We start from the raw sequence: 26,608 nt of genomic DNA, 5'->3' as shown, positions 1-26,608 counted from the left end.
ATCTTGCAATAAACAGTCTTTAGGGAGCAGTGTAGAGCTGAGTTGCAACGTGCCTCACTGTTAATAATAATAGCCATGATGGTGACGATGCTAACCTTTTTTTTTTTTTTTTTTTTAATTCTTACTGGATACCAAGGGAAGTCTCACCTATATTAGCCCACCACTGGCTGTGGGGTGCGCACTGTTACTGTTCTTGGGTAAACAGATTGCCCAAGGTCACAGCTGGAGCGACTGCATCCAGAGCCTTAGGGGGGGTCAGGGACCGGCCGCGGGGACCGAGTGTGAGCCCCCCAGCAGGAAGCTGCAGCCCCCCGCGTGCAGCGGCGGGGAGCCCCCCGGGGGATGGACCCCTCCCAGCCCGGCGCCGCGGTAAAGACCTGTTGATGAGACCCAAGGAGCCCCGGTTCCAGGCCTGCCCGGCCCGGGGCGACGGATTTGGGGCCTTCCGGGGGAGGGGGGAACCTGTGAGAATCCGAGCCGAGCGGGACTTGGGCAAGGCGGGGACCCCGCACCCGCCTCGCCGCGCCCGCGTCTCCCCGCTCTTTCTCCCACCCCCACCCCACCCGACCCCTCCTCGCAGGAGCTCAGGGCCATAAAAATGCAGATGGAGGATCCGTGTGAAATAACGGGCCCATATAAATCCCTCTGCCGCCCGCCTGCAAGATGGATTGGCCGCATTGAAATTCCTCCGCGAGGATAATTAAACTCGGGGCCTCATCCGGGCAAAATTACATTCCTGTAATGGCGTCGCTCGGGGTCCCGGGAAATTGCTCCGCGGGCTTTCAGCGCCGGTTTTTATCGCCGGCCGGGGTGTGCCTGGCTGCGGCTCGCCTCTCCTCCGGGACCGTAAAGCTGCTGCCGTGATTTATCCTCCCCTTCTCCCAAATCCGATTAAATGGAGGAGCTCGGGGCCCGGGGCGCCGCGGGGCCCGGGGAGCCGGGAGGGGGCGGCGGGGAGGACGGGGCCAAGGAGCGGAGGACAAACGGCCCCTCCGAGGGAGGCGGATTTGGCTTTATTTACAGCCGCGGCTTGCTTTTTATTTATTTATTTTATTTATTTATTTATTTTTTATGGTGAGCCTCCCCCCCACCCCCACTCTGTCTTTTCTTGCACTGGGTCCAGGCGCAATGCCCGGGACGGACGGCTGGTTTTGGAAGCTGGGCTGGCCTTGCCGCCCTCATGCAAAGTGCTTGCTGCTCAGGGCCTAGACTGGGAGAGACAAAGGGGCCTAGGGGAAGAGATGATGGCCCCGAAGCCTTCCCCGGTTGCTTCCTCCAGGAGAGAGAGAGGGCGAGGGGCTTTGCAGAGGGCACCCCCATGAGGATGCTGCGTGGCTAGCACAGCTCCTGGAGGTGAAACTTGGGCAGAGGCCCCGGGCACGTGTCCTTACTGCTTGTCACCCGTGCTGGTCATTCCTATGCTCTTAGGACTCAGGCAAGAGTCCCAATACTTATGGTATTTAGCCTCTTTTAGTTTTCTCAACGCTTATCAACCGCATTCAAAAAAAAATAGGAAAAGGGAAGAAACGGCGAAGTCACTAGAAACAGGTGGGGTATTTTGCTGACTTCACCCATTGAACTGTTTCCCATACAATGGTACCAAGGTCCAGAGACAGCTTTTCCTCCTGCTACATTTTAGGTACTGAACCCCAATTCCGATTGCATGCTATTTAACACTACATTTCTGAGTTTGTGGTTTTTTTTTTAATTGCAATGTGACTGCGCACGCTCGGAAAGGAGTCCAAGATTCCAAACGCTGCGCAGCCCAAACCGCAGGCCAAGCTGTGGATCAGCTCATTCTGCGGAACTGGCCTCATTTCTGCACTCGGTCGCCTCCCGAGTAGTTCTCCTGTAGTTCCTCTTCTCTCACGCCAGGTGGCGCCACTTGCCGGACGGCGCCACGGAGCTGGCAGGCGGCGCTGTGGTTCCTGGGGCCCGACCTTCAACGTTGCCACCTCTCTATCCGTGGCGGCGGACGCCTTGTTGGTCCGGGCCGCGCACGCGCAGAGCCTTCCTGCCGGTGTCCCGCTCTCCCCCTCCCCTCTCTGTCTTCTCTGCACTGGGAGCAGGTAAGGCCTTGGGGCCGCGTGCCCTGTGTGCGCCGCGCACGCGCGCGCGGGGGCTGCTCACGGCGCGAGGATGCTTTCGGGCCCTTACGGTGCTGGGTCCCACACTCCGGCCCTCGTGCCCTCCCCGGCGCCCGGGAGCCGCCCCTGCCCGCGTGCCGGTGACCTCCAGCCGCGCGGGCCTGGCGCCATCTTGGGCGTCTCGCGGCGGGAGCGTGCCGCGGGGCTGGCGAAAGTCCGATCCGGGCGTGCCCTTCCTCCTCCTGCTCCGACCCGACCTCACCGACGTTCCCTTCTCGCCCTTGTGGCTTTCCCAGAGTTGTCACGACCCCCGGGGCTGCCCGCTCCTGTCTCGGCTTCCTCCTCTCACCCCGACACGTGGCTTTGTCCTTGCTCCGGGGCGCGGAACAGTGATGGTGGTTGAGTGTCCCGAGCGCCCTTTCCCCCTGGTCGGTTTTAGAAGTAAAGCGTGGATGTGGCGCAGGCAGCCCCTCGGGGTTGTGGCTGGCCAGGGAGAGCCGGGGCCGCAGAGACAGGCCGCTTGGTTTGCAGCCATTGCTTCCTCCCCCCGGTCTGGTTCTGCTTTCCCGGCTCTCGGGTGAAGCTGGAAAAAGCCCAAGTGCGGGGTAGAGCAGGGCCTCCGTCACAGGTGTGGTGAAGCCAAGCAAGTAGGAGCTCTGATTCTCTCTTGAGTGGTGTCCTTGCCCGAGGTGTGGGTTAACAGCCCTGCAGTACTAGAGTTAAGTGGCCAGTCCGGGCTTAATTGTTACCCGTTGTGCTGGGTTTATTACATGCCAGCGCCACATTAAACTGTGCACATGTTAATTTTTAAGTTCACATTTCATTCCCCTATGAAATGCATTTTACAAATGATATTAAGGCTTAATTGCCTTAAGAAAAATGTCACCCCTTTTATAAAAACGTCAAGCGAATGATTGGATTTTGACCCAAGAAAACCCGAGTGGTGAGGCACAGAATTGGGTTAGCCTTTCGTGGATGGGCAGACATCAGTTCTAGGTCAGATGAGAGTTGAGAGTAAGATGCTGGCCAGGTTCATAGGTGTTAGAACGTGGGACAGTCAGTCCATTTCATTTAAGGAAGTGGTGTTTAACAAGCGTTAGCATTCACTCCGTGTGTCAGCCTGGGGCCTGTTAGAAAGCATGGACCTCAGGAGTGAAAAGGTTTGGTGTGAAGGCGCAGGCACTCGGCCTAGCCATTAAGCCCTGGTTGCAAACCCCACATCCTGCTATGGGAGTGCCTGGATGCAAGCCGCGGCTTCCTGCTGATGTACACCCTGGGAGGACAGCAGGCTGGAGAACAGTGGTCCCTGCCGCCTGCGTTGGACGCGTGAATTGAGTTCCAGGAGCCTGGCTTCAGCCTCACCTGTGGGAGGCATTTGGCAGTGAGCCAGTGGACAGGAGTTCTGTCTCTGTGCCCCTCAAATAAATAAAATTGGGCTTTAAGTAAATGTACCCCTTATCTGTAAGAAGGATAGATTATTTGAAATACAGGGCACTTGGGCCTTATCACCAGAGATCTTGACCAGGAAGGTCTAAAATGAGGCTCAAGAATATATATTTCTTTTCTTTTTTACTTTTTTTTTTTTATTTGAAATTGTCTGAGAGGGAGAGTCACACAGGGCTTCCATCCGCTGGTTCACTCCCCAGTTGGCTGCAGCTGGGCCAGGCCGGAGCCTGGAGCTTCTTCCAGGTCTCCCACATGGGTGCAGGGGCCCAGGGACTTGGGCCATCTTCCACTGCTTTCCCAGGCACATTTGCAGGGAGCTGGATTAGAAGTGGAGCAGCCAGGACCCGGTGGGATGCCAGCATCAGGCCCCTAAGAATAGACATTTTGGATACATGTTCCATCTCCACCCCTAGAAAATTCTCATCCTGCTGAGCTTCTCCCTTTGCTTGGAGAAACCCTCCCTGCCTTTAGGTCCTTAACTCACTTTCTCTCTTGAGTTCTACCAATTTAGGTACCAACCAGGTGTGAGGACTTTAGATCTTGGGGCTACAGAGTTTAATTCCCCATGGTGTGATGGTGAAAACAGTTCAACAGTCATTGCTAATTAGAGTAACAGCAGAGTTCCTCATTGATCTGCCTTGTTAATTAACGTAGGAAATTTAGGTGTTTTGAGAAACCAGCCGCTTGCAGGTCATTCAGTGAGAAGATTAAAGGCCTGTGGACTCTAGCCATGAAAGGAATCCCCCCCCCCCCCCCCCGCCTCAAACAATGAAGGGCTGAGAAAAAATTTAGGCAAAGGACAGACACTCTGGGAAGATGGATCTGACAACCCCAAATCCCAAGGCTGTGGAAATGAGTAACTGGACCAAGTGACAACTTTGGTTCAGACCAAGAGATGTCACTCGAATATACAGGGGAAATCTGGGAATGGGGTGGGGTTCTCATTCCATCCCTGCTGGTGACTTGCAGTCCCTCCCTTTGCCCTCTGGGCCAGTGAATCTTTCTAGAGCCACTGATAAGGATGTAGTTGAGTGGTGACAATACTGCTCTTGTAATTCCAGCTCTGGTGCTACAGCCCCTGACAGCCTGACAATGTATGCCTGCTCCAAGTTCGTCTCCACGCCCTCTTTGGTGAGTCCCTGCTTTTTCTAGGAGGGTTTTTTTTTTTTTTTTTTTTTAAGATTTATTTTATTTATTTGAAGGACAGAGTTAGAGAGGTAGAGACAGAGGTGTGGCCGCAACGGCCGGAGCTGTGCCCATCCGAAGCCAGGAGCTTCTTAACGGATCTCCTGTGCAGGTACAGGGGCCCAAGGACTTGGGCCATCTTCTACTGCTCTCCCAGGCCACAGCAGAGAGCTGGATAGGAAGATGAACAGCTGGGACTAGAACCGGCGCCCATATGGGATGCCGGTGCTTCAGGCCAGGGCTTTAACCCACTGCGCCACAGTGCTGGCCCCTCTGGGAGGGTTTTTAAGAAGGGGCATCGTCCCTCTGCCTTGCTGTTGCACCTTGTTCTTTACAGCTGGCTATGGGGGATACATTTGATTGCGGGGAAGGAAAAGCCCTTGGCAGATGTCCCCCTGCCCATATACCTCGGGGGCCGTTAATTCTCATCTCCAGTCTTAGGGGCACTGATGGAAACCCTGCTCCTACTTCTGAAACTGTGTGCCTGTGAATTGGAACCAGCCCGAGTTGGTCCCCAGAAAGTAGATTACATAGCTTTATGTCGGATCTTCTGTATTGGAGAAGCTTAGATATGCATTGGGAAGGTGTTTGACTCAGAAGCAAGAGCGAAATTAAAAGCGACTGGATGGTGCAGGGAGTTGGTTCATCCCAAGAGGAAAAGGGCCGTGCTATTAGTAGGTACCTGGCACTGAGTTTACCAACCCTGCAGGAGTTTTCCGTTTGATGAGAAAGCAGGCTTAGAAAGGTTTAGTGACTTACCCTGAGATCACACAGCTCCTGCAGAGCTAAGATTGGAATCTGGATCTCTGGCCCTGAAGCCTGGCTGTCACCCCTGCTGCTGTTTTGGAGGCCCTGGCATGGGGTCAATCAGCAGAGGCCACCAGGGGGATGGCCCCGTCCTGGCCTTCTTTGTCCTGAGCTGGCCGTTACCAATGTGCTTCTGGGGCTCAGGTTTCTCCTAATTCCTGGAAGCTCTGGGCAAGATAGAGCAAGGGTGAAAACCTCCTGGGGTCCAAGAGGAAGTAGACAGGCTTTCCTTCGAGCAAAGCCTGAAAGCAAGGGAATGCTGAGGTTCTTGAACCTAGAACGTACTAAAAGTAAAGATGAGTGATGCAGGATTGTAAGAACAGGCATGGCAGGGGCACTGGCAGGCGGAAGATCCTGCTTGGTGAGGTTCTGAAACTCCTCTCCAGCCTCCACTGACCTTCCTGACCTGTGTCCTTCCCGCCAGGCCAGGAGCACCTCGCAGCTGCTGAGCCGGCCGCTGTCCGCAGTGGTGCTCAAGAGACCTGAGCCGCTGACAGATGAGGTACCTTAACAGGTGGAGTTGGAACTGGTTTTGGAGGGTGAGCGGTGGGGAGGGTTACCTGCTAGAACCAGTAGGGGGAGTGCGCGCTGAGGACAAGCATTCTGGACTACAATTAGTCCAGGATCAAGGCCGTTGGCTGTAGGTGGGGATGATGGGCAGTTAATAGGATATATGCACTAGTGCTGGGCGTTTGCCACCGGCAGCACACGCGCCCAGATGAACTGCTAACTGCTGTAACGGCCTAGTCGGCTGACTTCTGTGGGAGCATCTAATTGTTCCAGGAATGTGATCACCATGGGGCGACAGGAATAGGCTAGGGCCTCAGTTGTAACACTTCCAGACCACCCCTGAATCTTGATAGTATTTGAAGTCCGCCTTCTACATTAAAAGATTCTGCTTGCCAGCATTTTGGGGGAGTTTTCAGTGAGTGAACCAATTTCCCCTTTGGGAAAGAAACCATGAGACTTGACAGTACAAAGGGTTTAAATTGCGCAAACATTTCCAAAGCAAAAACCGGTGCCCCCCCCCCCAAAAAAAAAAAAAAAAACTTGACCTTCTACCTGCCTCTTCTTCACAGCGCCTCAGCAGCGTGGCAGCCCCATGTCCCCTGACCCCACTTCTCCAGAGCCGTAGCTTCCAAACCAGCGTTGTCTCAAGGGACATTGACACAGCAGCCAAGTTCATTGGGGCCGGGGCTGCCACAGTCGGGGTGGCTGGCTCTGGGGCTGGGATCGGGACTGTATTTGGGAGCCTCATCATTGGTTATGCCAGGTAAGAGAAGTTGAGCCCCCATTGCCCCCTGAAAGGGTCTGTAGAGGTCCGGGGTCTAGAGCTGCAGTATCCTTTGCAGTAGCTACATGAGGCTATTTTGAATTTGAGTTTTAATTAATTAACAACACATCGAACGAACTTGGGTTTTCAGTTCCTCGTCACACTGACCAAATTTCCACTGCTCGGTAACCACGTGTGGTTAGAGACAGCCACAGCAGCAGTGCAGAGGCAGCACTTACGTCACTGAAAGACGTCCTGTTGAACTTTTGTTGGGTCTAGAGCAGAGACTGGCAGGCGAAGGCCTGAGGGCCAAAGCTGAGCCAAAGCCTGGTTCTGTACGGTTGAGCTAAGAATGGTTTCTGCATTTTTCTAAAAGTTATTTTAATTTTAAAGTAGCTAAAATAGGGCCAGCACCACGGCTCACTAGGCTAATCCTCTGCCTGCGGCACCAGCACACTGGGTTCTAGTCCCGGTCGGGGCACCAGATTGTGTCCCGGTTGCCCCTCTTCCAGGCCAGCTCTCTGCTGTGGCCTGGGAGGGCAGTGGAGGATGGCCCAAGTGCTTGGGCCCTGCACCTGCATGGGAGACCAGGAGAAGCACCTGGCTCCCAGCTTCGGATCAGCTCAGTGTGCCGGCCGCAGCGGCCACTGAGGGGTGAACCAACGGAAAAGGAAAAACTCTCTGTCTCTCGCCGTCCACTCTGCCTGTCAAAAAAAATAAAGTAGCTAAAATATTTTGACTGCTCTCACTACATCTGATGTTTGCCCTGATTTTATCCTTACACAAAGTGTGCATGTCACAAAATGTTACATTGTGTCCATCAGTGTGTAGAATTATGTGAATAACAAAATCAAGGGCCAGCACACTAGGTTAATCCTCCGCCTGTGGCACCAGCATCCCATATGGGCGCCAGGTCTAGTCCTGGTTGCTTCTTTTCCAGTCCAGCTCTCTGCTGTGGCCCGGGAGGGCAGTGGAGGATAGCCCAAGTGCTTGGGCCCTGCACCTGCATGGGAGACCAGGAGGAAGCACCTGGCTCCTGGCTTCAGATCGGCACAGCTCCGGCCATTGCGGCCATTTGGGGAGTGAACCAACGGAAGGAAGACCTTTCTCTCTGTCTCTCTCTCACTGTAACTCTACCTGTCAAATAAATAAATAAATAAAATCTTTAAAAAAAAATCAAAATCAAGAAAGATGACAAGCCGTAAATGGCCCACAGAGCCTAAGATGGGACCTGGCCCTTCACGGAGAGAATTTGCTGCCTCTGGGCTAGAGCCTTAGGTGGTGGGGTGACTCCACCCGCTGCGCCTCCCGCAGGCAGTTCCCTGCTGGCACCAGGAACTGTTTGGTCCCCAGCAGCTCTGTCAGAACTGAATCGGTACTCTCTAGACCTGTATGTTTTCCTAACGTCCTGGGGAGATGGGTAAGCAGGACACCTGACAGTTCTGCTAAAAGCCAGTGCTGTGCCGCCTTCCCTGTTGCAGCTGAGGTGTCACAGAATGAGAACTCCAAATTATATATCGGAGTCTTTTTAAGATTTATTTATTTGAAAGGCAGAGATAGAAGGAAAAAGACTGAGATCTTCCACCTGCTGGTTCATTCCCCAAATGGCCGCAATGGCCAGAGCTGCACCAGTCTGAAGCCAGGAGCTTCTTCCCGGTCTCCCACACAGGTGCAGGGGCCCAAGCACTTGGGCCATCTTCCTCTGCTTTCCCAGGCCACAGCCGAGAGCTGGATCAGAAGTGAAGCAGCCGCACCCATATTGGATGCCGACACTGCAGGCAGAGGCTTAACCTATGCCACAGCACTGGCCCCAGGAGTCCTTTATTCTATGTTGACGCATATCATAAACCCCACTGGCCATTTTTAGCTTAAAGCTCTGAAACTTTTGGTTATTCTGAAATGAAAGAAGGTGGTCACTGACTCTCCTGGGCTCTGGAACGGGGTTTTCTCTGTGTCCCATGAAGTTGTGAGGCTGTGTCCGAAGACTGTCTTAAGTGAATGAAGGGGAGACCACGAGCCTTTAAAATGCCCCTGCTGCTTTAGTGCTGTTGTAGTTTGGCTTCTGTGTTTCCTGTCTTGCAGTTCCACAGCTTAACTCACTGCTTTAGAATAACCCTGTCACTCGATGCCTCTGCTGTACAGTGTGGGCCTTGGATAGGCCCATAGGTCTTTGTTTTCTTTCCTTCTTGTTTTTTTTCTTTTAGATTTATTTATTTGAAAGAGTTACAGAGAGGCAAAGAGAGAGGTCTTCCATCTGCTGGTTCACTCCCCAACTGGCCACAATGGACCAATCTGTGTCTTATCAGGAGCCAGAGCCTCCTCCAGGTCTCCCACACAGGTGCAAGGGCCCAAGGACTTGGGCCATCTTCCACTGCTTTCCCAGGACACAGCAGAGAGCTGGGTCAGAAGTGGAGCAGCCAGGACTCGAACTGGCGCCTGTATGGGATGCCAACACTGCAGGCGGCGGCCTTACTTTCTATGCCATAGCACTAGCCTCACTGGTATTAAATTATGGTCATAATGTGGGTGGTCCATTGACAAGATAATATGTGTGCTTGGGTCATTGTCCACTCCCCCCTCATTCAATCCCTGAAGAGTCCTTGGTGCATCAGGGCAAGAATTAGGGCATGATGGCATCACCCCTAAAACCTCAGATGAGCTTGGAGGAGAGAGGTCTCTCTGAGCCGCTTAGATGTTTGCCCTCTCCTTAGTGTGGACTGGAAGCTCAATTTTTCTCCCCCCCTTCTCCCAGGAACCCTTCCCTGAAGCAGCAGCTCTTCTCCTACGCGATTCTGGGCTTTGCGCTCTCGGAGGCCATGGGGCTCTTCTGCCTGATGGTGGCCTTTCTCATCCTCTTCGCCATGTGAAAGAGTCGTCGCCACCTCCCGCAGGTCCTTGTCCCATCCTCGTCTGCCCTGTGCATTTCCGTTCCTGTACCTTCCCAGGACACCTGGGGCAAGTGGTTGGCTCAGGGTTTGACAGAGGGAAGACAAATAAATACTGTATTATAAGGTGCCTGCTGAGTGTCCTGTGTGCGTTCCTTCCCCGCGGTTTGCCCAGTGCTTTGGTCGAGAGTACGAGGCCTGAAGCGCGGTGTGCTGGTTTGGAACGCCACGCGGGTCTGCTGTGGTCATTTGTTTCGGGAAGACTGCGTCCTTATCACCTGACACAGCTGCTGCTCGCCTCAGAGCGCTGACGTCAGGTGCCGACTCTGGGCTTGCTCTCATGCTGCCACGTCCTCTCCGGCTCTGCCACCGCCAGGTCTACTGTGGAGCTTCACGGAGGTTTTCCTGCGGGCTCCCCCCCCCCACACACACACACACATTTCTAGCCAGCGCTGCTAGGTGACTCTTCCTGACCTACAGGACTGGTTCTGTAATCACCCATCCAAACACTGCCTCCGCTTCCTCACTAGTGGTCATTTTTCAAGCGTTCCTTCCCTATCTTGCAGCCTTGCCGTGTGCCTCTGCCCATCTCTCTCCTTAAGTCTTTCCTCACTTTGCTCTTTTTCAAGCTCTAGTAGCCTTATTTAGCTTAAATGCCGTCTACATCCATGAAGTCATTTTCTGATCTCCATTCACCCTCATCAAATGAGTATTAGCCCCATAAATGACTGTAGAGCATGTATCTCCTTTATAATAATCAGGGGCCATGATAAATTGAGAATGGGTGTGCCCAGGGCACTCTGTCTTCCAAGTGTGAGGTCAGTTTCTTGAGGCAGTATTGTTGGACAGCAGCCCGCCCGCTGACAAATCGCATCTTGACGTACATCACTTGTTCAAAGATGGTGGCTGCAGATGTGTCCTTTAAATAATGAATGCTAAGGCACCTGCAGGCTGCAGTTACAATGTTGGCTGCAGCCAGTAAGGTCTGGGAGTACCTGGGACTGTAGAAAAGCAGATTTTCAGCAACAACAGCTATTGTGGGATAGCACCTTTCTGTGCAACAGGTGTGCAGATGATGATTGTGGACTCTTCATACATCGGGCACCCAGGGAAGCTTGCTGGTAAGCAACGGGTTTCATCTGGTACTGGTCTGTACATCTCTGTAGCCCTAAAAAATAGAGCAAGTACTTAGTCAACTTTAATCGTCTGTTCCAACCCCCCTCCCTTCACAAGTGAGGAAATCGACCTTGGGAGGTCAAAGGATCTCCCAGGCGTTCACAGGCAGGGATAAGCGAGCCCAGGTCATCTCTTGCTGAAGTGACTGGATGTGTCAATTCATGTTCTTTCCGAAGTGATGATGGAGATGACCGTAGAGGTGTTTAGTAAGTAACTGAAATTAAAGCTCACGACGGGGACTTGACCCCCGGGAAACGGGCTCTGGAAGCATGTTGCTCTGTATCATTCGCCACAACCCCCAGGCCCTTCTGCAGTTGTCCTGGAGGGTGAGAGGGATGTATCCAGTTGTCACACCATCCTCAACTCCTCTGGGCTATGGGCCTCACAGGAACAGGTCCTGGCTTTGTCTTCTCCAGATATAGATTCTCTGGAATCTACCTCTTAGGGAATGAGGAAGAGCCCTCCCTTAAATTAGAGCTACTGGTAGGAGGCTCTGCTGCCCTGGCCCTCCCCGTCCCGAGTCACCCTGGTACCTTCTTGGGAACTGAGTTGGGCTAACCTCTCAACAAGGCAGGTGCTCAGAGACAGCCAAGCTTGGTGGCCTGCACATCTCTGTTCTCTGAAGTCAGTGATGACTGGTTCTTCAAGAAGCTTGCCAGCAAATTTCCTTAGGAGTCCAGGTGCCTTGAATCCTCTCAGCTTCAGGCCCCGGGGAGAGAGTTACGGGCAATCCAAATTGCCAACACCCTGGGCTAGGGGAGTGCTATGTTTTAGTAGAGAAACAGGGTCTAAGAACAGATCTTCTGGAGATCTCTTCACCTTGGATAGCATGGTGATGAAAGCCCGTCCTTGGAGTTGTAGAATAGCACCTGCTGGCCAGCGCTAATCCTCCACCTAGCGGCGCCGGCACACCGGGTTCTAGTCCTGGTCGGGGCGCCGGATTCTGTCCCCGTTGCCCCTCTTCCAGGCCAGCTCTCTGCTGTGGCCCGGGAGTGCAGTGGAGGATGGCCCAAGTGCTTGGGCCCTGCACCCCATGGGAGACCAGGAAAAGCACCTGGCTGCTGGCTTCAGATCAGCGCGGTGCGCCGGCTGCGGCGGCCATTGGAGGGTGAACCAACGGCAAAAGGAAGACCTTTCTCTCTGTCTCTCTCTCTCACTGTCCACTCTGCCTGTCAAAAAAAAAAAAGCACCTGCTGTGAGGTCAGGAGACCCTTCCCAATCTCTAGCTCCTGTAACGTGGGGCGGATCACTGAGCAGGAACTTTCTGGGACCCTGGTTTCCGCCCGTGCTGAAGTCTGGCTAGAAGGCATCTGGAGAGTAGAACCCAGCCATGCTGGAGGCAGCAAGACTTGTTTGTCTCTGCTTCTTTCTCAGTTTCTTCAACAGCTGATTGTGTTTCTTGGGCACCAAGGGAGCAGTGTCAACAGGCTTGCACCATTCCTAATTAGAAGTAAACAGTGCCCTTTGAAAGTCCTCTAAATGCTAAACAGCAGTAATGAGGAGCCCAGCTCCAGCCTCCCTCTCAGGATGGATCTAGTAGTTCAAGGTCATCAGGATGAGAAAGCTGCTTGGGAGCATTACTGGTGATCTGGCTGAGTTGGTATCCAGGAACCAGTCTAGGGCAGGTTTACCTTCATTCAAGAGAAGCGAGATGAGATGGAGGACTCCAGTTGAATTCTGAAACAGGAAAAGGGAAATGGTAGCATCACACAGGTGAGCAAATGTTACCCCAGTCCTCCAAGATGTTTCTTTTAAGATTTATTGGAGGGGCTGGCACTGTGGCGTTGTGGGTAAAGCCACTGCCTGCAGTTCTGGCATTCCATATGGGCACTGGTTTGAGTCCTGGCTGCTCCACTTCCGATCCAGCTCTCTGCTGTGGCCTGAGAAGGCAGTAGAAGATGGCCCAAATCCTTGGGCCCCTGCACCTGTGTGGGAGACCCAGAGGAAACTCCTGGCTCCTGGCTTTGGATCGGTGCAGCTCCAGTCGTTGCAGCCAATTGGGGAGTGAACCTGTAGATGGAAGACCTCTCTCTCTCTCTCTCTCTCTCTCTCTCTCTCTGCCTCTCCTTTCTCTCTATAACTCTGACTTTCAAATAAATCTTTTAAAAAAAATTTATTTGAGAGGCAGAGAGAGAAGTCTTCCATCCGCTGGTTCATTCCCTAAATGGCCACAATGGCCAGAGCTGGGCTGATCCGAACCAGGAGCTTCTTCCAGGGCCTCCATGCAGGTGCATGGAGTTGGGCCATTTTCCACTGCTTTCCCAGGTCATTAGCAGGGAGCTGGATCGGAAATGGAGCAGCTAAGACTCAAACCAGTACCCATATGGGATGTTGGCGCTGCAGGTGGAGGCTTAGCCTGCTACGCCACAGCGCTGGCCCCAAGTCCTCCAAGTTTTGAGTGGTGAAACTTTGTGTTTATTGAGCCCATCTCAACATGGCATGCATTTTCCAACGTGTGTGCTTAGGACACACCTCTGGGCAGCCTGCTGTTCTCACCATTTGATGAGAACAAACTAAAACATGGAAAGATGTTTTAGTCTCCAGTCATTTCTTGAAATTACTTTTGAGCATCTACCTCAAAGCACTATGAACATGAGTACACTGTGACCAAAGTAGCCACTTCAGAAATGGCAGGAGAAGAATGAATGAATGAATGAATGAATGAATAAAAGAAATGGCAGGAGAAAAAATAAATAAAAGAAATGGCAGGAGATGGTATGGATAGAATACCAGGCAAGAGGTTTGGGTTAGAGATGATGATCTATTCCCAGTTCCCCCTCTCACTCATCATTTCTTAATATTTTCAGTGAGTACTGTGGGAGGCAGAATTTTTTTTAAGTGACTTGTTAAAGATGCCAGGATCTGATCTTCAGAGCCTGTGACTTTGCTGTCACTGCCCTGGTTAGGGGAGATGGCACTGTGGATTTTAAGATGGAGTGGGTCTGATCTAATCACATGCACCTGTAAAAGTGCAGGCTTTCTCAGGCTGGTGGCAGAGGAGAACACAGAAGAAGGGAATGAATGCGCCGCTGCTGAAGATGAGTGGGCCCTGCGCTGGGACCAGGAAGGAGCCTCCGAAAGCTGTCAGCGACCCCAAATCAGCAGACTTCACTGCCACAATCTCCAAGTGCAGTGGGGGAGGTAGAGATGAATTATTCCAGGTCCCCACCGTCTACTTAAGCACAGACACATATAGTGCACAAAGTGGTAAAGTTTACTTAAAAGGTGAGAAGCCGGCGCAGCGGCTCACTAGGCTAATCCTCTGCCTGCGGCACTGGCACCCCGGGTTCTAGTCCCGGTTGGGGCGCTGGTTCTGTCCCAGTTGCCCCTCTTCCAGTCCAGCTCTCTGCTGTGGCCCGGAAGGCAGTGGAGGATGGCCCAAGTCCTTGGGCCCTGCATCCGCATGGGAGACCAGGAGGAAGCACCTGGCTCCTGGCTTCAGATCGGCGCAACCCGCCAGCCATGGCGGCCACTTGGGGGGTAAACCAATGGAAAAAGGAAGATCTTTGTCTCTCTCTCTCACTGTCTAACTCTGCCTATTAAAAAAAAAAAAAAAAGTGAGAAAACACACACACACACACACACGGACATAGTTGAGGAATAATCAGATGACAAATGGCTGTTCTTTTAATCTGCTAAGTGTGGTAATTTGTTATACAGAAATAGAAAGCTGGGGCTGGCACTGTTGCACACCAAGGTTAAGCAGCAGCGTGCAGTGCTGGCATTTTCCATTTGAGCACCAGTTCAGATCTCGCCTGCTCCACTTCCCATCCAGCTCCCTGCTAATGTGCCTGGGAAAGCAGTGGAGGATGGCCCAAGTGCTTGGACTGCTGCCACCCACGTGGGAGACCCGGATGGAGTTCTAGGCTCCTGACTTCAGTTGGCCCAGCCCTGGTCTTTGTAGTCATCCAAAGAGTAAACCAGTAAGAAGGAATATCTCTCTCCTTGTATCTCTCTAACTCTACCTATCAAATAAAATAAATAAAATCTTTTTTGACAAATTAGAAAGCTAATACAAAGGCAACATTCTAATCTGCAGTAGGAGTCAAGTCTCATCTGGGTCTTGAACAGAAACTCCAGAAGTTGACCTACCTGACCCTCTGCCTCCTAACGTCACTGGGTCTGATCTAGCTCAGGAAAGCTAGCAGAGGAAAGACATTGAAACCAAGCGTGTATGCTATGCCATTTTACCACAGCTATTTCTTAAGTTTATATATTTGAAAGGCAGAGTGACAGAGGGAGAGAGAGACATCTTGCAAGTTCAGATGCCTACAACAGCCAAGGCTGGGCCAGACATATGACAGGAGCAGGGAACTCCATCTGGGTCTCCCACATGGGTGACAGAAACCCATGACAGCACTTTGTCCATCATCCACCGCTGCCTCCTAGGCACGTTAGCAGGAAGCTGGATAGAAGCAGAGGCAGGACTCAATCCCAAGGACTCCAGTATGGGATGCAGGCATCCAAAGCGATGGTTTAACCCACTATAGCACCATGCCTGCCATTTTCCCCTTGTTTTAACAGATGAGAGAACGAAGTCTCGGTTCGCTAGTTCTCCAGGTTATCTAGATAGGAAGGGGTAGAATAGTAACCCATGACCAAAGCGCCTTGCGTTACCCCGCACTGCGTCCAGGGGCCAGGATGTCACTGGAGGAGAAGACGAGACCAGAGCGGACCATTTTTGAGATTTCTCAGTGAAGGCAATGGGTTTGTTTTTCTTATAATTGCTATCGCTGCTGCCATCTTGCAAATAGGTAGCATTTTGCCTACTCCTGGGTTCATTTTACCCCACTGCTGTTTTCTTGGTCCCTGCGTAGGCTCAGCTTTGTTGGCTCAGCTTTGTACCCAAGATGGATATTTTTAACCATGGTGGATTACAGCCTTCCAGGAACTGTGTAGCCGCTTTTACAGAAACAAACTGCATATCTTGCCTGGGGTGGGGGGGGGTTGTTCAAACCTAAACAGACTCACGGCCCCTCCGCCCTCCATTGCTTTGCCATCCACATCGCCCAGCAGTAGGAGCAGGGACTTCAGGTTTCCAAAACAGAGCTGCAAAGGGCAGCAAACAGCCAGCCCATAGCTCCCTTAGCAACAGGAGAGTAGTCCCTGGGGACTGCAGAGAGGGGAGAACGTTTAGCTCAGGGAAAATCTGTGCATTCTAAAAGACCCATACAATTTTCCAACAGCAGCTTGGCCCTGCGCAGCCCACCAGATTGCAAGTCCTAGAGTCCTAGGATCGACTAACGCACACTCGATGGCTTTGGATAACTCTTCCTGTGCTCCAGGTTCCTCCCTTGTGTGACACGGCAAAGCTCGTCTTCCTCCCTGAGATGCCATAGAAATTAATGAAATTGGGTTTCGAAGCTTCTTGTTGGAGACTTAGATTGTGTAAGTTTTCTGTCTCTGCTGTTTCCTAGTTACCAGTTTACCAGGCGTAACTTAACACTGGGATTCTCTGCCAGTGCTAAAATTAGACTGCACCACTTCGGGGTTTCCTCTTCTGCCTCCTGCTTTTGTTCTGGGGGCTTGGGGGAAGAGTCGTGCATTGCTGGAATTAATGATAAACTCAAGAAAATCATCTCCTAAAAACCATTTTCAACCACCTTATCGTCCTTTCAAAGGCACGACCCCATTCTGCCCTAGATTTTGAGGATCTGCGTCCCTTGTGGAAATGGGCCTGCAAACGCCTAAGGGCTGAGAGAGGGGTGGAACAGATGGGAGCTGGGCTGGAGAGAGCCAGGCTCCCGGTCTCCCCTGCCGCCCTCCCTTCCTGGGGTAGACTTTCTGCCACCAAAACTGTGGTTTTCAGTCCCATCACAAAAGGCCCTAGTTATTCCTAAGTGTGCTTCTCTTGAGGGTAGGTGGTTTGGATATTGGACCTCTTTCCTGCCTAGGGACGAGGGAAAAAAGCAATAGGCAGGGAGAGAATCAATCTTTTCCAGCTGCAACCTAGAGAGAAAAGGAACAAATTCTTCACCAGGGAAGATTGTGTAAACAGCGCCTTTGGCTGCAGACATAGATTTAGGGAAGCAAAGAAAGGGATCTTTGTTCTCCCCTACCCCAGCCAGAGCACAATCGTAGAGCTGGGATTGTTTGCTTTGGCAAGGGACTCCCTGCCCGAAAGGACTGAGCGTTCCAGAGACTGGTGAGGCCTCTGCTGGGTTTCCCTTCGGAGTGGAGGAAAGGACAACCCTGGACCCTACTCGGTTACCTAAGGGAGTGGGGCTGGCAGGGAGTGGGGCTGCCCAAGGCGTCTGGCACGTTCTTTCCAGCGTTGTCTGGCTCCTTCCCACCCTGCCCTAGCCTTGCTACAGTTTGTAACTTTAGTTGGCCTCCATCTTCCTGCTCTGAGGGTGCTCTTGGTCCCTGTCCTAATGTTCTATCCCAGAGAAGCTGCAGTTCCAGAGAGCAGGCCATGCCAGGGCTCCTCTCAGGAATCCAACAGGAAGAAAGAGTTCCAAAGCCACCCGACCCAGCCTGGGACTTGCAGGCTGAGTTACACATGACCCCAACAGTTGCAGTCAAGCTTTTCCAAACCCTCCAGAGAGCTCTCACTTTCCTTGGGTAACATCAGTGTCTCACCAGTGCAAAGTAATGTTTACATGGCACCTGCTCGTGCCACGCTTAACAAACGCCATTTTGTTCATCGTGACTACTCTGTCAGGGAGACAGAATCACGTCCACTTTCTGCGGTAGGACACCAGGGATCAGCAAGATTAAACACTGTGTCCAAGGTGGCACAGATGGTATATTGTTTGCCCTTCAAACTGAGGGCTGTAACAATAGAAAGTACTGTTTCGTCAAGGTAGAAATAGGGTTGTTTCCTTCTTCTTCTTTTTTTTTTTTTTTAATTTTTGACAGGCAGAGTGGACAGTGAAAGAGAGAGAGACAGAGAGAAAGGTCTTCCTTTTCCATTGGTTCACCCCTCAATGGCTGCTGCACTCAGCACGCTGCAGCCGGTGTACTGCGGCCAGCACATCATGCTGATCCGAAGCCAGGACCAGGCGCTTCTCCTGGTCTCCCATGGGGTACAGGGCCCAAGGACTTGGGCCGTCCTCCACTGCACTCCCTGGCCACAGCAGAGAGCTGGCCTGGAAGAGGGGCAACCAGGACAGAATCTGGCGCCCCGACCGGGACTAGAACCCAGTGTGCCAGCGCCGCAGGCAGAGGATTAGCCAAGTGAGCCGCGGTCCCGGCCAGTTGTTTCCTTCTAAGGACTGTGAAAAAGAATCTCTTCCACACTCTCCCCAAGCTTTTAGTGGTTGGTGGGCAATTCTCAGCTTTCCTGGGCTACGTGTATGCATTCATCTCTACATGGCATTGTCTACATGTGTGTGTGTACAAATTTCCCCCATTTTAAGGATACTAGACATACTGAATTAGAAGCCCACCCTACTTGAGTATGATGTCATCACCATAACTAATTACTTCTGCAAACATTTCCGAGGTACAGAGGTTAGGACTTCAACATGTGGATGGGAGGGGACACCAGGGGAGACACAATTCTATCCATAACATGACAAATGCCGTGCCGATTTGAACTGGGGTCTGGCTCCAAAGCCATTTATGCTCTTTCTATTGTACTGTGCTGCTTCCTAAAAATCAGTTACGGGGCCAGCATTGTGGTGTAACAAGTTAAGCCGCCATCTGCGACATTAGCATCTCATATGGGCACCACTCCGAGTCCTGGCTGCTTCACTTCTGGCCCAGCTCCCTGCTGATGCACCTGGAAGAGAGGCAGAGAATGGCCCTGGGCCCATTCTTGGGCCCCTGCACCCACTTGGGAGACCTGGAAGAAGCTCCTTGCTCTTGGCTTCGGATCGGCACAGCTCCGGCCATTGTGGCCAACTGGGGAGTCAATCAGCGGATGGAAGACCTCTCTCTCTCTCTCTCTGCCTCTCCTCTCTCTGTGTAACTCTGACTTTCAAATAAATAAATATTTTAAAAAATAAATAAATGAAACTTTAAAAAGACAAAGATCAGAAGATGACACAGAATGCCGTTTGGCTTCTGTATTCCCCTTCAATTGAAACGTCCTATTGCTGCTACTAATTATCTTTGTAAAATATGAATTTGATCAATCGTCCTCCTATTTAAAATCCTACAGTGACTTCCAGTGGACAAACAGACCCCAAATGAAGTCCAGACGCCTTGTGGTGTGAGCAGGGATTCTGTTTCAGGCCACTCTACTTTCTCACCGCCCTCTCCACCCATCCGATCTCCATACACTCCACATAGGAACAGCTTCTTGAACACATTATGCTCGGACGCTCTTTCAGACCTTGGTTTCCTCGTGACTTCTCCCATCTGTTACTCAATTTCACCTCTCAGACAAAACCCAAGGTTCATCCTTTTTTTGTTTAAGATTTATCTATTGGCCAGCGCCACAGCTCAATAGGCTAATCCTTCGCCTGTGGCACCAGCACACCAGGTTCTAGTCCCGGTCAGGGTGCTGGATTCTGTCCTGGTTGCTCCTCTTCCTATCCAGCTCTCTGCTGTGGCCCGGGAAGGCAGTGGAGGATGTCCCAAGTGCTTGGACCCTGCACCCGCATGAGAGACCAGGAGAGGCAACTGGCTCCTGGCTTCAGATCAGCGCGGTGCACCGGCCGCAGCGGCCATTGAGGGGTGAACCAACAGAAAAGGAAGACCTTTCTCTCTGTCCCTCTCACTGTCCACTCTGTCAAAAAAAAAAAAAAAGATTTATTTATTTATTTGAAGGTCAGAGTTACACACAGAAAGAAGGAGAGGCTGAGAGAGGGAGAGGAGAGAGAGAAAAAGAGAGGTCTTCCATCCAATGGTTCACTCCCCAGATGGCCGCAACAGCCGGAGCTGTGCCGATCCGAAGCCAGGAGCCAGGACCTTCTTCCGGGTCTCCCACGTGAGTGCAGGGGCCCAAGGACTTGGGCCATCCTCCACTGCTTTCCCAGGCCATAGTAGAGAGCTGGATCAGAAGTGGAGCAGCCAGGACTTGAATTGGTGCCCATATGGGATGCCAGCACTGTAGGCTGTGGCTTTACCCACTATGTCACAGTGCCGGCCCCCCAATTCACCATTTTTAAGCATACAATTTGCTGAATTTTGACAGATATACACAATCATGTAATGATCACAACTGAAATGCATAACCTTTTTACCATCTCAACAATTTATGTGTACCCCTGTATAGTCAATCCCCCTGCACACAGCCCTCAGCAGTGACTGATCTAACTCCTGTCCCTACTTCTGCCTTTTCCAGAAAGACATTAAATGGCATTATGTGGTATGAAGACTTTTGTGTCTGGCTTCTTCATTTACCACGTTTTGAGATTCATCCATGCCATTGCATGCATTACTCCTGCCTAATATTTTATTGCATGATGAACTGTAAACTGTTTATCCAGTTCCCAGCTGATAGTGATACCCACTAGGTGGTGTCCAGTTTGGGGCCATTACAATAAAGCTGCTGTGAGTATGCATGTACAGCCCGTTGTTGGGGCCTGTTTTTATTGCTCTCGGATAAACATCTAGGAATGGCATTTCTGGGCTACATGGTAGGTGGAGATGTAACTTTCTAAGAACTGCCAAACTGTTTTCCGAAGGAGGGACCTCATTTTCCATTCCCGCTAGCAGTGTCTGAGCATTCTGGTTGCTTCTCACCCTCCCCTCTGCACTGTCTCTATTCACTTTAGCCTCTCTAGGGGGTACACACTGGGATCACAGGGTGGTTTTAATTTGCTTCTCACCATGATGAACGATATTCAGCATCTTTTAACGTACTTACCTGTCAACTGTATTGTTTTACCTGCTAAAATGTCTGTTCAAATACTTTACCAACTTTAAAAATAGGTTGTTTGGGTGTCGGCGCTGTGGCGTAGTGGGTTAAAGCCCTGGCCTGGTTCTAGTCCCAGCTGCTCCTCTCCCGATCCAGCTCTCTGCTGTGGCCTGGGAAAGCAGTAGAAGATGGCCCAGGTCCTTGGGCCCCTGCACCCGCATGGGAGACCTGGAAGAAGCTCCTGGCTCCTGGCTTCAGGTCTGTGCAGCTCCGGCAGTTGCAGCCATCTGGGGAGTGAATCAGTGGATGGAAGACCTCTCTCTCTGTCTCAACCTCTCTCTGTAACTCTGTCTTTCAAATAAATATTTTTAAAAAATAGGTTAGTTGTTTTCTTATCATTACATTGTAAAAGGTTTTTGTGTATGGCTATTCTAGATACCAGCTCTTTACTATCTCATGTGTGTTTTGAAAATATTTACTCCAGTGTCTTTTCATGTTTTTAAAAAGGGAATTTTTGGAAAGCAGATGTTTTTAATTTTGATAAAGTCCAAATATATCAATTTCATATAGTTTGTGTTTGTGTGTGTCTGTGTCCTAAGAAATCTCTGCCTAACCCAAAATTGCAAAGATTTTTGGTTATGTTTTCTTTTAGAATATTTATAGTTCTAAGCTTCTGTTTAGGTCTGTCATCCATTGCAACATAACTTTTTTAAAAAGTTTATTTATTTGAAAGAGAGAGACTCCCATCCACCCTCAAATACCTGCAATAGCTAGGGCAGGGCCAGGAGCCTGGAGCCAGGAACTCTATCCAGGTCTCCCAAGTGGGCTGCAGAGACTCAAGCACTGGAGTGTTGCCTGCTGCCTCCCAGGGTGCACATTCTCAGGAAGTGGATGGGAGTGAAGGTGGGACTCAATCCCAGGCATTCCACTACTGGGATGCCAGCACACCAAGCAGTGGCTTAACCAGCTGCACCACAATACCCGCCCCTCAACATAGCTTTTTTATCTGGTACGAAGTAGGAATTAAAGTTCTTTTTTTTTTCCTTTTGCATACAGCTGTCTAAATGTTTCCCTATGACAGTTTTGAATATTTTTCTCCATTAAATTAACTTGACACTTTTCTTGAAATTCAATTGACCATATACAGTTAGGCTGGTGTCTGAATTGTTTATTTTCTTCCATTGATATGTTTATCCTTTTTTAATAATTAAGATTTTTAATTTACTTTCATTTTATTAGAAGGAGAGACAGAGACAGAGCAAGATCTTTCCTCTGCTGGTTCACTCTCCAAATTCTACAACAGCCAACACTGGGCCAGGCTCAAGATGGGAGCCACAAACTATCTAGGTCTCCCACTTGGGTGGCCAAGGACTCAAGATCTTAAGCCATCGCCTGATGTCTCTAGGTGTGCGTTAGCAAGAAGCTGGATCAGGAGCAGAGGCAGTACTTGAAACCAAGAACTCCAGTGTGGAATGTGGGTTTCCCAAAACACATCTTAAATACTGTGCCAAACAACTGTCCTGGGGTTTATCCTGACCCCCACACTGCTGTCTCATGACCGCAAGTTTATGGTAAATCCTGACATCAGGCAGCGCAAGGCCTCCAACTTGGAGTCCTTCTTGTCATTCAAAGCTCTCCTCAATGTTTCCCTTCTGAAAAGACTTCTCTCGCAATTTGCTTTAGAAGACACACATCCCATGCACTCACAGGACACTCTGCTGCAGTACCCTGTTTGGTGCTGCCATTACTACAAGGAAAGCCCCACCCTTGCCTGCCATGTTTCTTGCTGTATCCCCAGTACTCAGAATAGTACCTGGCATAATGTAAGTATTGATAGAGATGTATACAGTAGAGGAATCCAGACCTTTGCATATGTGGTTTCTTCCAGCTTCCAAATCTCATACTTACCCATTAAAGCAGCGTGAACATAGCCTAACGTTACCAACCCCCTCTAGTTTCTTGTGTCTTCCTCCATGTGGCTGTACATATAAGGGCTTTTCAAAAAGTTCGTGGAAAGTATGTACTAGGAAGAAACTACACATAGACTTCAATTGTGTTGCAGCACATCTTTTAACCTCACTTTTCCACAAACTTTTTGAAGCACCATTGTATAATTTTTTAAAGCAGCCCCATCTGTAAATCTGAGATCTGAAATGCTCCAAACTCTGAAACTTTGTGAGTACCAACATGAGGACACAAGTGGAAAATTCCATGCCTGACATGGAATGGGTTGCAGTCAAAACACAGGCACCGGGGCGGTGCTGTGGTACAGCAGGTCAAGCCACTGCTTGGGAAGCCTGTGTCTGTCTCCTCCACTTCTGATCCAGCTCCCTGCTAATGCTTCTGGGAAAGCAGTGGATGATGGCCCAAGTGCTTGGGCCCCTGCCACCCTGATTCCTGGATTCGGGCTGACCCAGCCCTGGCTGTTGCGGGCATTTGGAGAGGGAGCTAGCAGATGGAAGTCTCTCTCCCCTCCCTCGTCTCTCTCTCTGTGGTATGTGTGTGTCATTTGCCTCTCTCTCTCTCACTATGCCTTTCAAATAAATTTTTTTTTTATTTATTTGACAGGTAGAGTTATAGGCAGTGAGAGAGAGAGACAGAAAGGTCTTCCTTCCGTTGGTTCACTCCCAAATGGCCGTTAAGGCTGGCGCTGCACCAGTCTGAAGCCAGGAGCCAGGTGCTTCTTTCTGGTCTCCCATGCGGGTGCAGGGGCCCAAGGACTAGGGCCATCCTTCACTGCACTCCCGGGCCACAGCAGAGAGCTGGACTGGAAGAGGAACAACCAGGATTAGAACCCGGTGCCCACATGGGATGCCGGCGCTGCAGGCAGAGGATTAACCAAGTGAGTCACAGCGCCGGCCCAAATAAAAAAATTTAAAACACACACAAACAAGAACATTTCAAATATTATATAAAATTACCTTCAGGGGCCAGTGCTATAGCACAGAGGGTTAAGCCCAGCCTATAGCACTGGTATCCCATATGGGTGCCAGTTCAAGTCCAGGCTGCTCCACTTTGGATCCAGCTCCCTGCCAATATACTTGGGAAAGCAGTGGAGGATGGCCCAAGTCCTTGGGCCCCTGCACCCACATAGAGGAGACCAGGAAGAAGCTTCAGGCTCCTGGCTTCAGCCTGGCCCAACACCAGCTGTTGTGGCCATTTTGGGAGTGAACCAGCAGATGGAATCTCTCTGTCTCTCTCTCTACCTCTTTGTCTTTCCTTCTCTCTGTGTATAATTCTGCCTTTCAAATAAATAAATAAATCTTTATAAAAAAGTTACTTCGGCGGGAGGGAGGGAGGGTGGGAAGAATCACTATGTTCCTAAGTTTGTATATATGATATGCATGAAGTTTGTATTCCTTAAAATAAAGTTTCAAAAAATCATCTTCACACTATGTGATTAAGGTGTACACGAAACATAAAACAACTTCAGGCTTAAATTAGGTTCCACCCTCAAGATATCTCAGTATGTATATGAAAAAATATTCCCAAATCCCAAAACATCTGAAATCCAAAACATTTCTGGTTCCAAGCATTTCAGGTAAGGGATACTCATTCTGTATTTATACAAATGTCTGTTTTAGCCACAGAATTGTAACCACTTGTGACATAGTAGCCACTCAATTAATATATTTTAAAATGGGGGAATGGATGGAAGTAATGGGCGACATTATGGATTACCTTATAGATTAGCATTCTGTAAGATGAGCAACTAAAAAAAGACAAAAACAAAATATCTTGGAGAATCACTTTTTTTTTTTTTTTTGACAGGCAGAGTGGACAGTGAGAGAGAGACAGAGAGAAAGGTCTTCCTTTGCCGTTGGTTCACCCTCCAATGGCCGCCGCAGCCAGCGCGCTGCGGCCGGCGCACTGCGCTGATCCAATGGCAGGAGCCAGGTACTTATCCTGGTCTCCCATGGGGTGCAAGGCCCAAGGACTTGGGCCATCCTCCACTGCACTCCCTGGCCACAGCAGAGAGCTGGCCTAGAAGAGGGGCAACTGGGGAGAATCACTCTTAATATTGAATGTAAAGGGGCCAGCGCTGTGGCGTAGTGGGTGAGGCTGCCGCCTGCAGTTCTGGCATCCTATATGGACACTGGTTCAAGTCTCAGCTGCTCCACTTCCAGTCCAGCTCCCTGCACCCATGTGGGAGACCCGAATAGGTTCCTGGCTCCTGGCTTCTGATCAACTCAGTTCTGGGCATTTGGGGAATGAACCAGTGGATGGAAGACCTTTCTCTCTCTCTCTTTACCTCTGCCTCTCTGTAACTCTGCCTTTCAAATAAATAAATAAATCCTTTAAAAAAAAATAGGTGTTTTAGGTTTAAAAATATATACCTAATGTAAGTAATAACTAACATTTGCAAAATATTTACTTTGTATTAGATGGATAGACCCAGACTGAGTGGGACCTGAAGTTTATACAATTTGGGGGGGAAGGTTCTCTTTTTTAAAATTAATTAATTTATTTACTTGAAAGGCAGAGTTACAGAGAGAGGAGGAGACAGAGAGAGAGCAGTCTTCCATCTGCTGGTTCACTCCCCAAATGGCCACAATGGCTGGAGCTGGGCCAATCCAAAGCCAGGAATCAGGAGCTTGTTCCAGGTCTCCCACATTGGTTCCGGGGCCATCTTCCACTGCTTTCCCAGGCCATAGCAGAGAGCTGGATCAGAGGTGGAGCAGCGCCCATATGGGATGCCAGCACCGTGGGTGGCAGCTTTACCCACTACACCATAGTGCTGCCCCCCTGGGGAGGAGGGAGGTCTCCTTAAGAAAAAGAATGAAAAATGACAAAGTTAAGTATAAAGCCTTGGATTTGTGCAAATGAGAGTCCGTGACACCAAAGTGTCCTTAGGTTCAAAGAGAATCCATCTCGAGTGTCAGGTACTTTTCTAAGGATATATTCTAGACAACTCTGTGAAGTAGAATTCCCATTTTACAGATGAAAAGATTGAGGCACAAAGAGGCTAAGCAACTGTGGGAAGGTCCTGCTGCTACTATGTAGGAAAGGGAGGGCTGGGACCTGGGACTTCAGAATCTACACTCAAGCATGGGTTCGAGTCTCCCTGAACCTGCTGTAATATTAGGCATCCAGCACAGGCCCAGGCCTGGCACACCCCATCCAAGACACCTCTCACATCTCTAACCTGATGTGATACAGCAAAAGCTGCAGGGCATAGCTCTCCATGAGTACCTGCAGCAAATTCTCTGCTAGATACTTGCACATCTCAGAGACAGTCCGAGGTGAAAAACAGAGTCTTGGAGAGCTCTCTTGGACGTGGCTATTGTGGAATTCATTTCTAAATTCCATTCTCCATTAAATGTGTTCGGCTAATAACCTCCACCACAGTTCCTTTTGGTGAAGTCATATGCACCATTAGACATGTTGTCATGGACACAGATGAGCCACACCTGGTCTAATCAGGAAACCTAATTTCCTTTCTGTCTTAGTACAAGAGTAGGTAACAGTGCTCTTAGGATGGACAATCAGCAATCAAGATGACTGGAGGCTTCATCCTGGTTAAAGACTAATCATGAGGGCCAGTGCTGTGGTGTAGTGGGTAAAGCCACCACCTGCAACACCGGCATCCCATATGGGTGCCGGTTCGAGTCCCAGCTGCTCCACTCCACGCCCTCCTTCCCTTACCTCCTTTCCTTCCTAGGTGGCGCAGTGGGTTAGACCACAGCTTCTGATGCCCGAATCCCATATCCTGGTACCAGTTCCAGTCGCAGCAGCTCGGTTTCCAGTCCAACTTCCTGCTAATGGTGTGGAAAGGCAGTGGAAGATGGCCCATGTCACCCATGAGGAAGACCCGGATGGAGCTCCTGGCTCCTGGCTTCAGCCTGGCCCAGATCTGACTCCTGTAGCCATTTGTGGAGTGAACTAGTGAATGGAAGATCTCTCTCCCCGTCTCTGTGATCCTGCCTTTCAAATAAATAAATCTTTAAATAAATAAATAAATGAATGAATAAAAATCTTTGAAAAAAAAAAACAAAAA

At 50.4% G+C, this 26,608-nt stretch overlaps 1 protein-coding gene and 1 long non-coding RNA gene across 4 annotated transcripts in view; one reads left to right on the top strand and one right to left on the bottom strand.

Annotated features, from left to right (window-relative positions):
- The first annotated feature begins 229 nt into the window (after positions 1-229).
- On the top strand, positions 230-26,608 carry ATP5MC2 (ATP synthase membrane subunit c locus 2). 2 transcript variants are annotated; one of them, XM_089308440.1, is made up of 6 exons: positions 230-369; positions 1,738-2,069; positions 4,595-4,664; positions 5,950-6,027; positions 6,605-6,798; positions 26,273-26,608. In XM_089308440.1, the coding sequence occupies exons 1-6, from the start codon at positions 343-345 to the stop codon at positions 26,301-26,303; spliced, it is 732 nt and encodes a 243-aa protein (XP_089164566.1). In that variant the 5' UTR covers positions 230-342; the 3' UTR covers positions 26,304-26,608. The 2 variants fall into 2 exon arrangements, with proteins under 2 accessions (XP_089164566.1, XP_008254765.3); XM_008256543.5 differs by lacking the exons at positions 230-369; positions 26,273-26,608 and adding an exon at positions 9,551-9,813 and having other exon boundaries at positions 2,042-2,069.
- The window catches only part of LOC108176647 (uncharacterized), a 33,810-nt gene continuing 16,748 nt past the window's right edge, over positions 9,547-26,608 (bottom strand). Inside the window, exons 1-3 of one of the 2 annotated variants that reach the window (XR_011380066.2) lie at positions 26,257-26,535; positions 11,419-12,536; positions 9,547-10,851 (exon numbers count right to left, since the gene is read on the bottom strand). This is a non-coding gene — a long non-coding RNA (uncharacterized LOC108176647). Of the gene's footprint in view, positions 10,852-11,418; positions 12,537-26,256; positions 26,536-26,608 lie in introns of those variants that run through there. The other variant, XR_001793334.4, reaches the window with a different exon arrangement.

Source organism: Oryctolagus cuniculus, chromosome 11 (genome assembly GCF_051225735.1).
Source record: "Oryctolagus cuniculus isolate XC-2025 breed Fujian yellow rabbit chromosome 11, ASM5122573v1, whole genome shotgun sequence".
Taxonomy (NCBI): domain Eukaryota; kingdom Metazoa; phylum Chordata; class Mammalia; order Lagomorpha; family Leporidae; genus Oryctolagus; species Oryctolagus cuniculus.
This window is presented reverse-complemented; position numbering and strand designations above follow the sequence as displayed.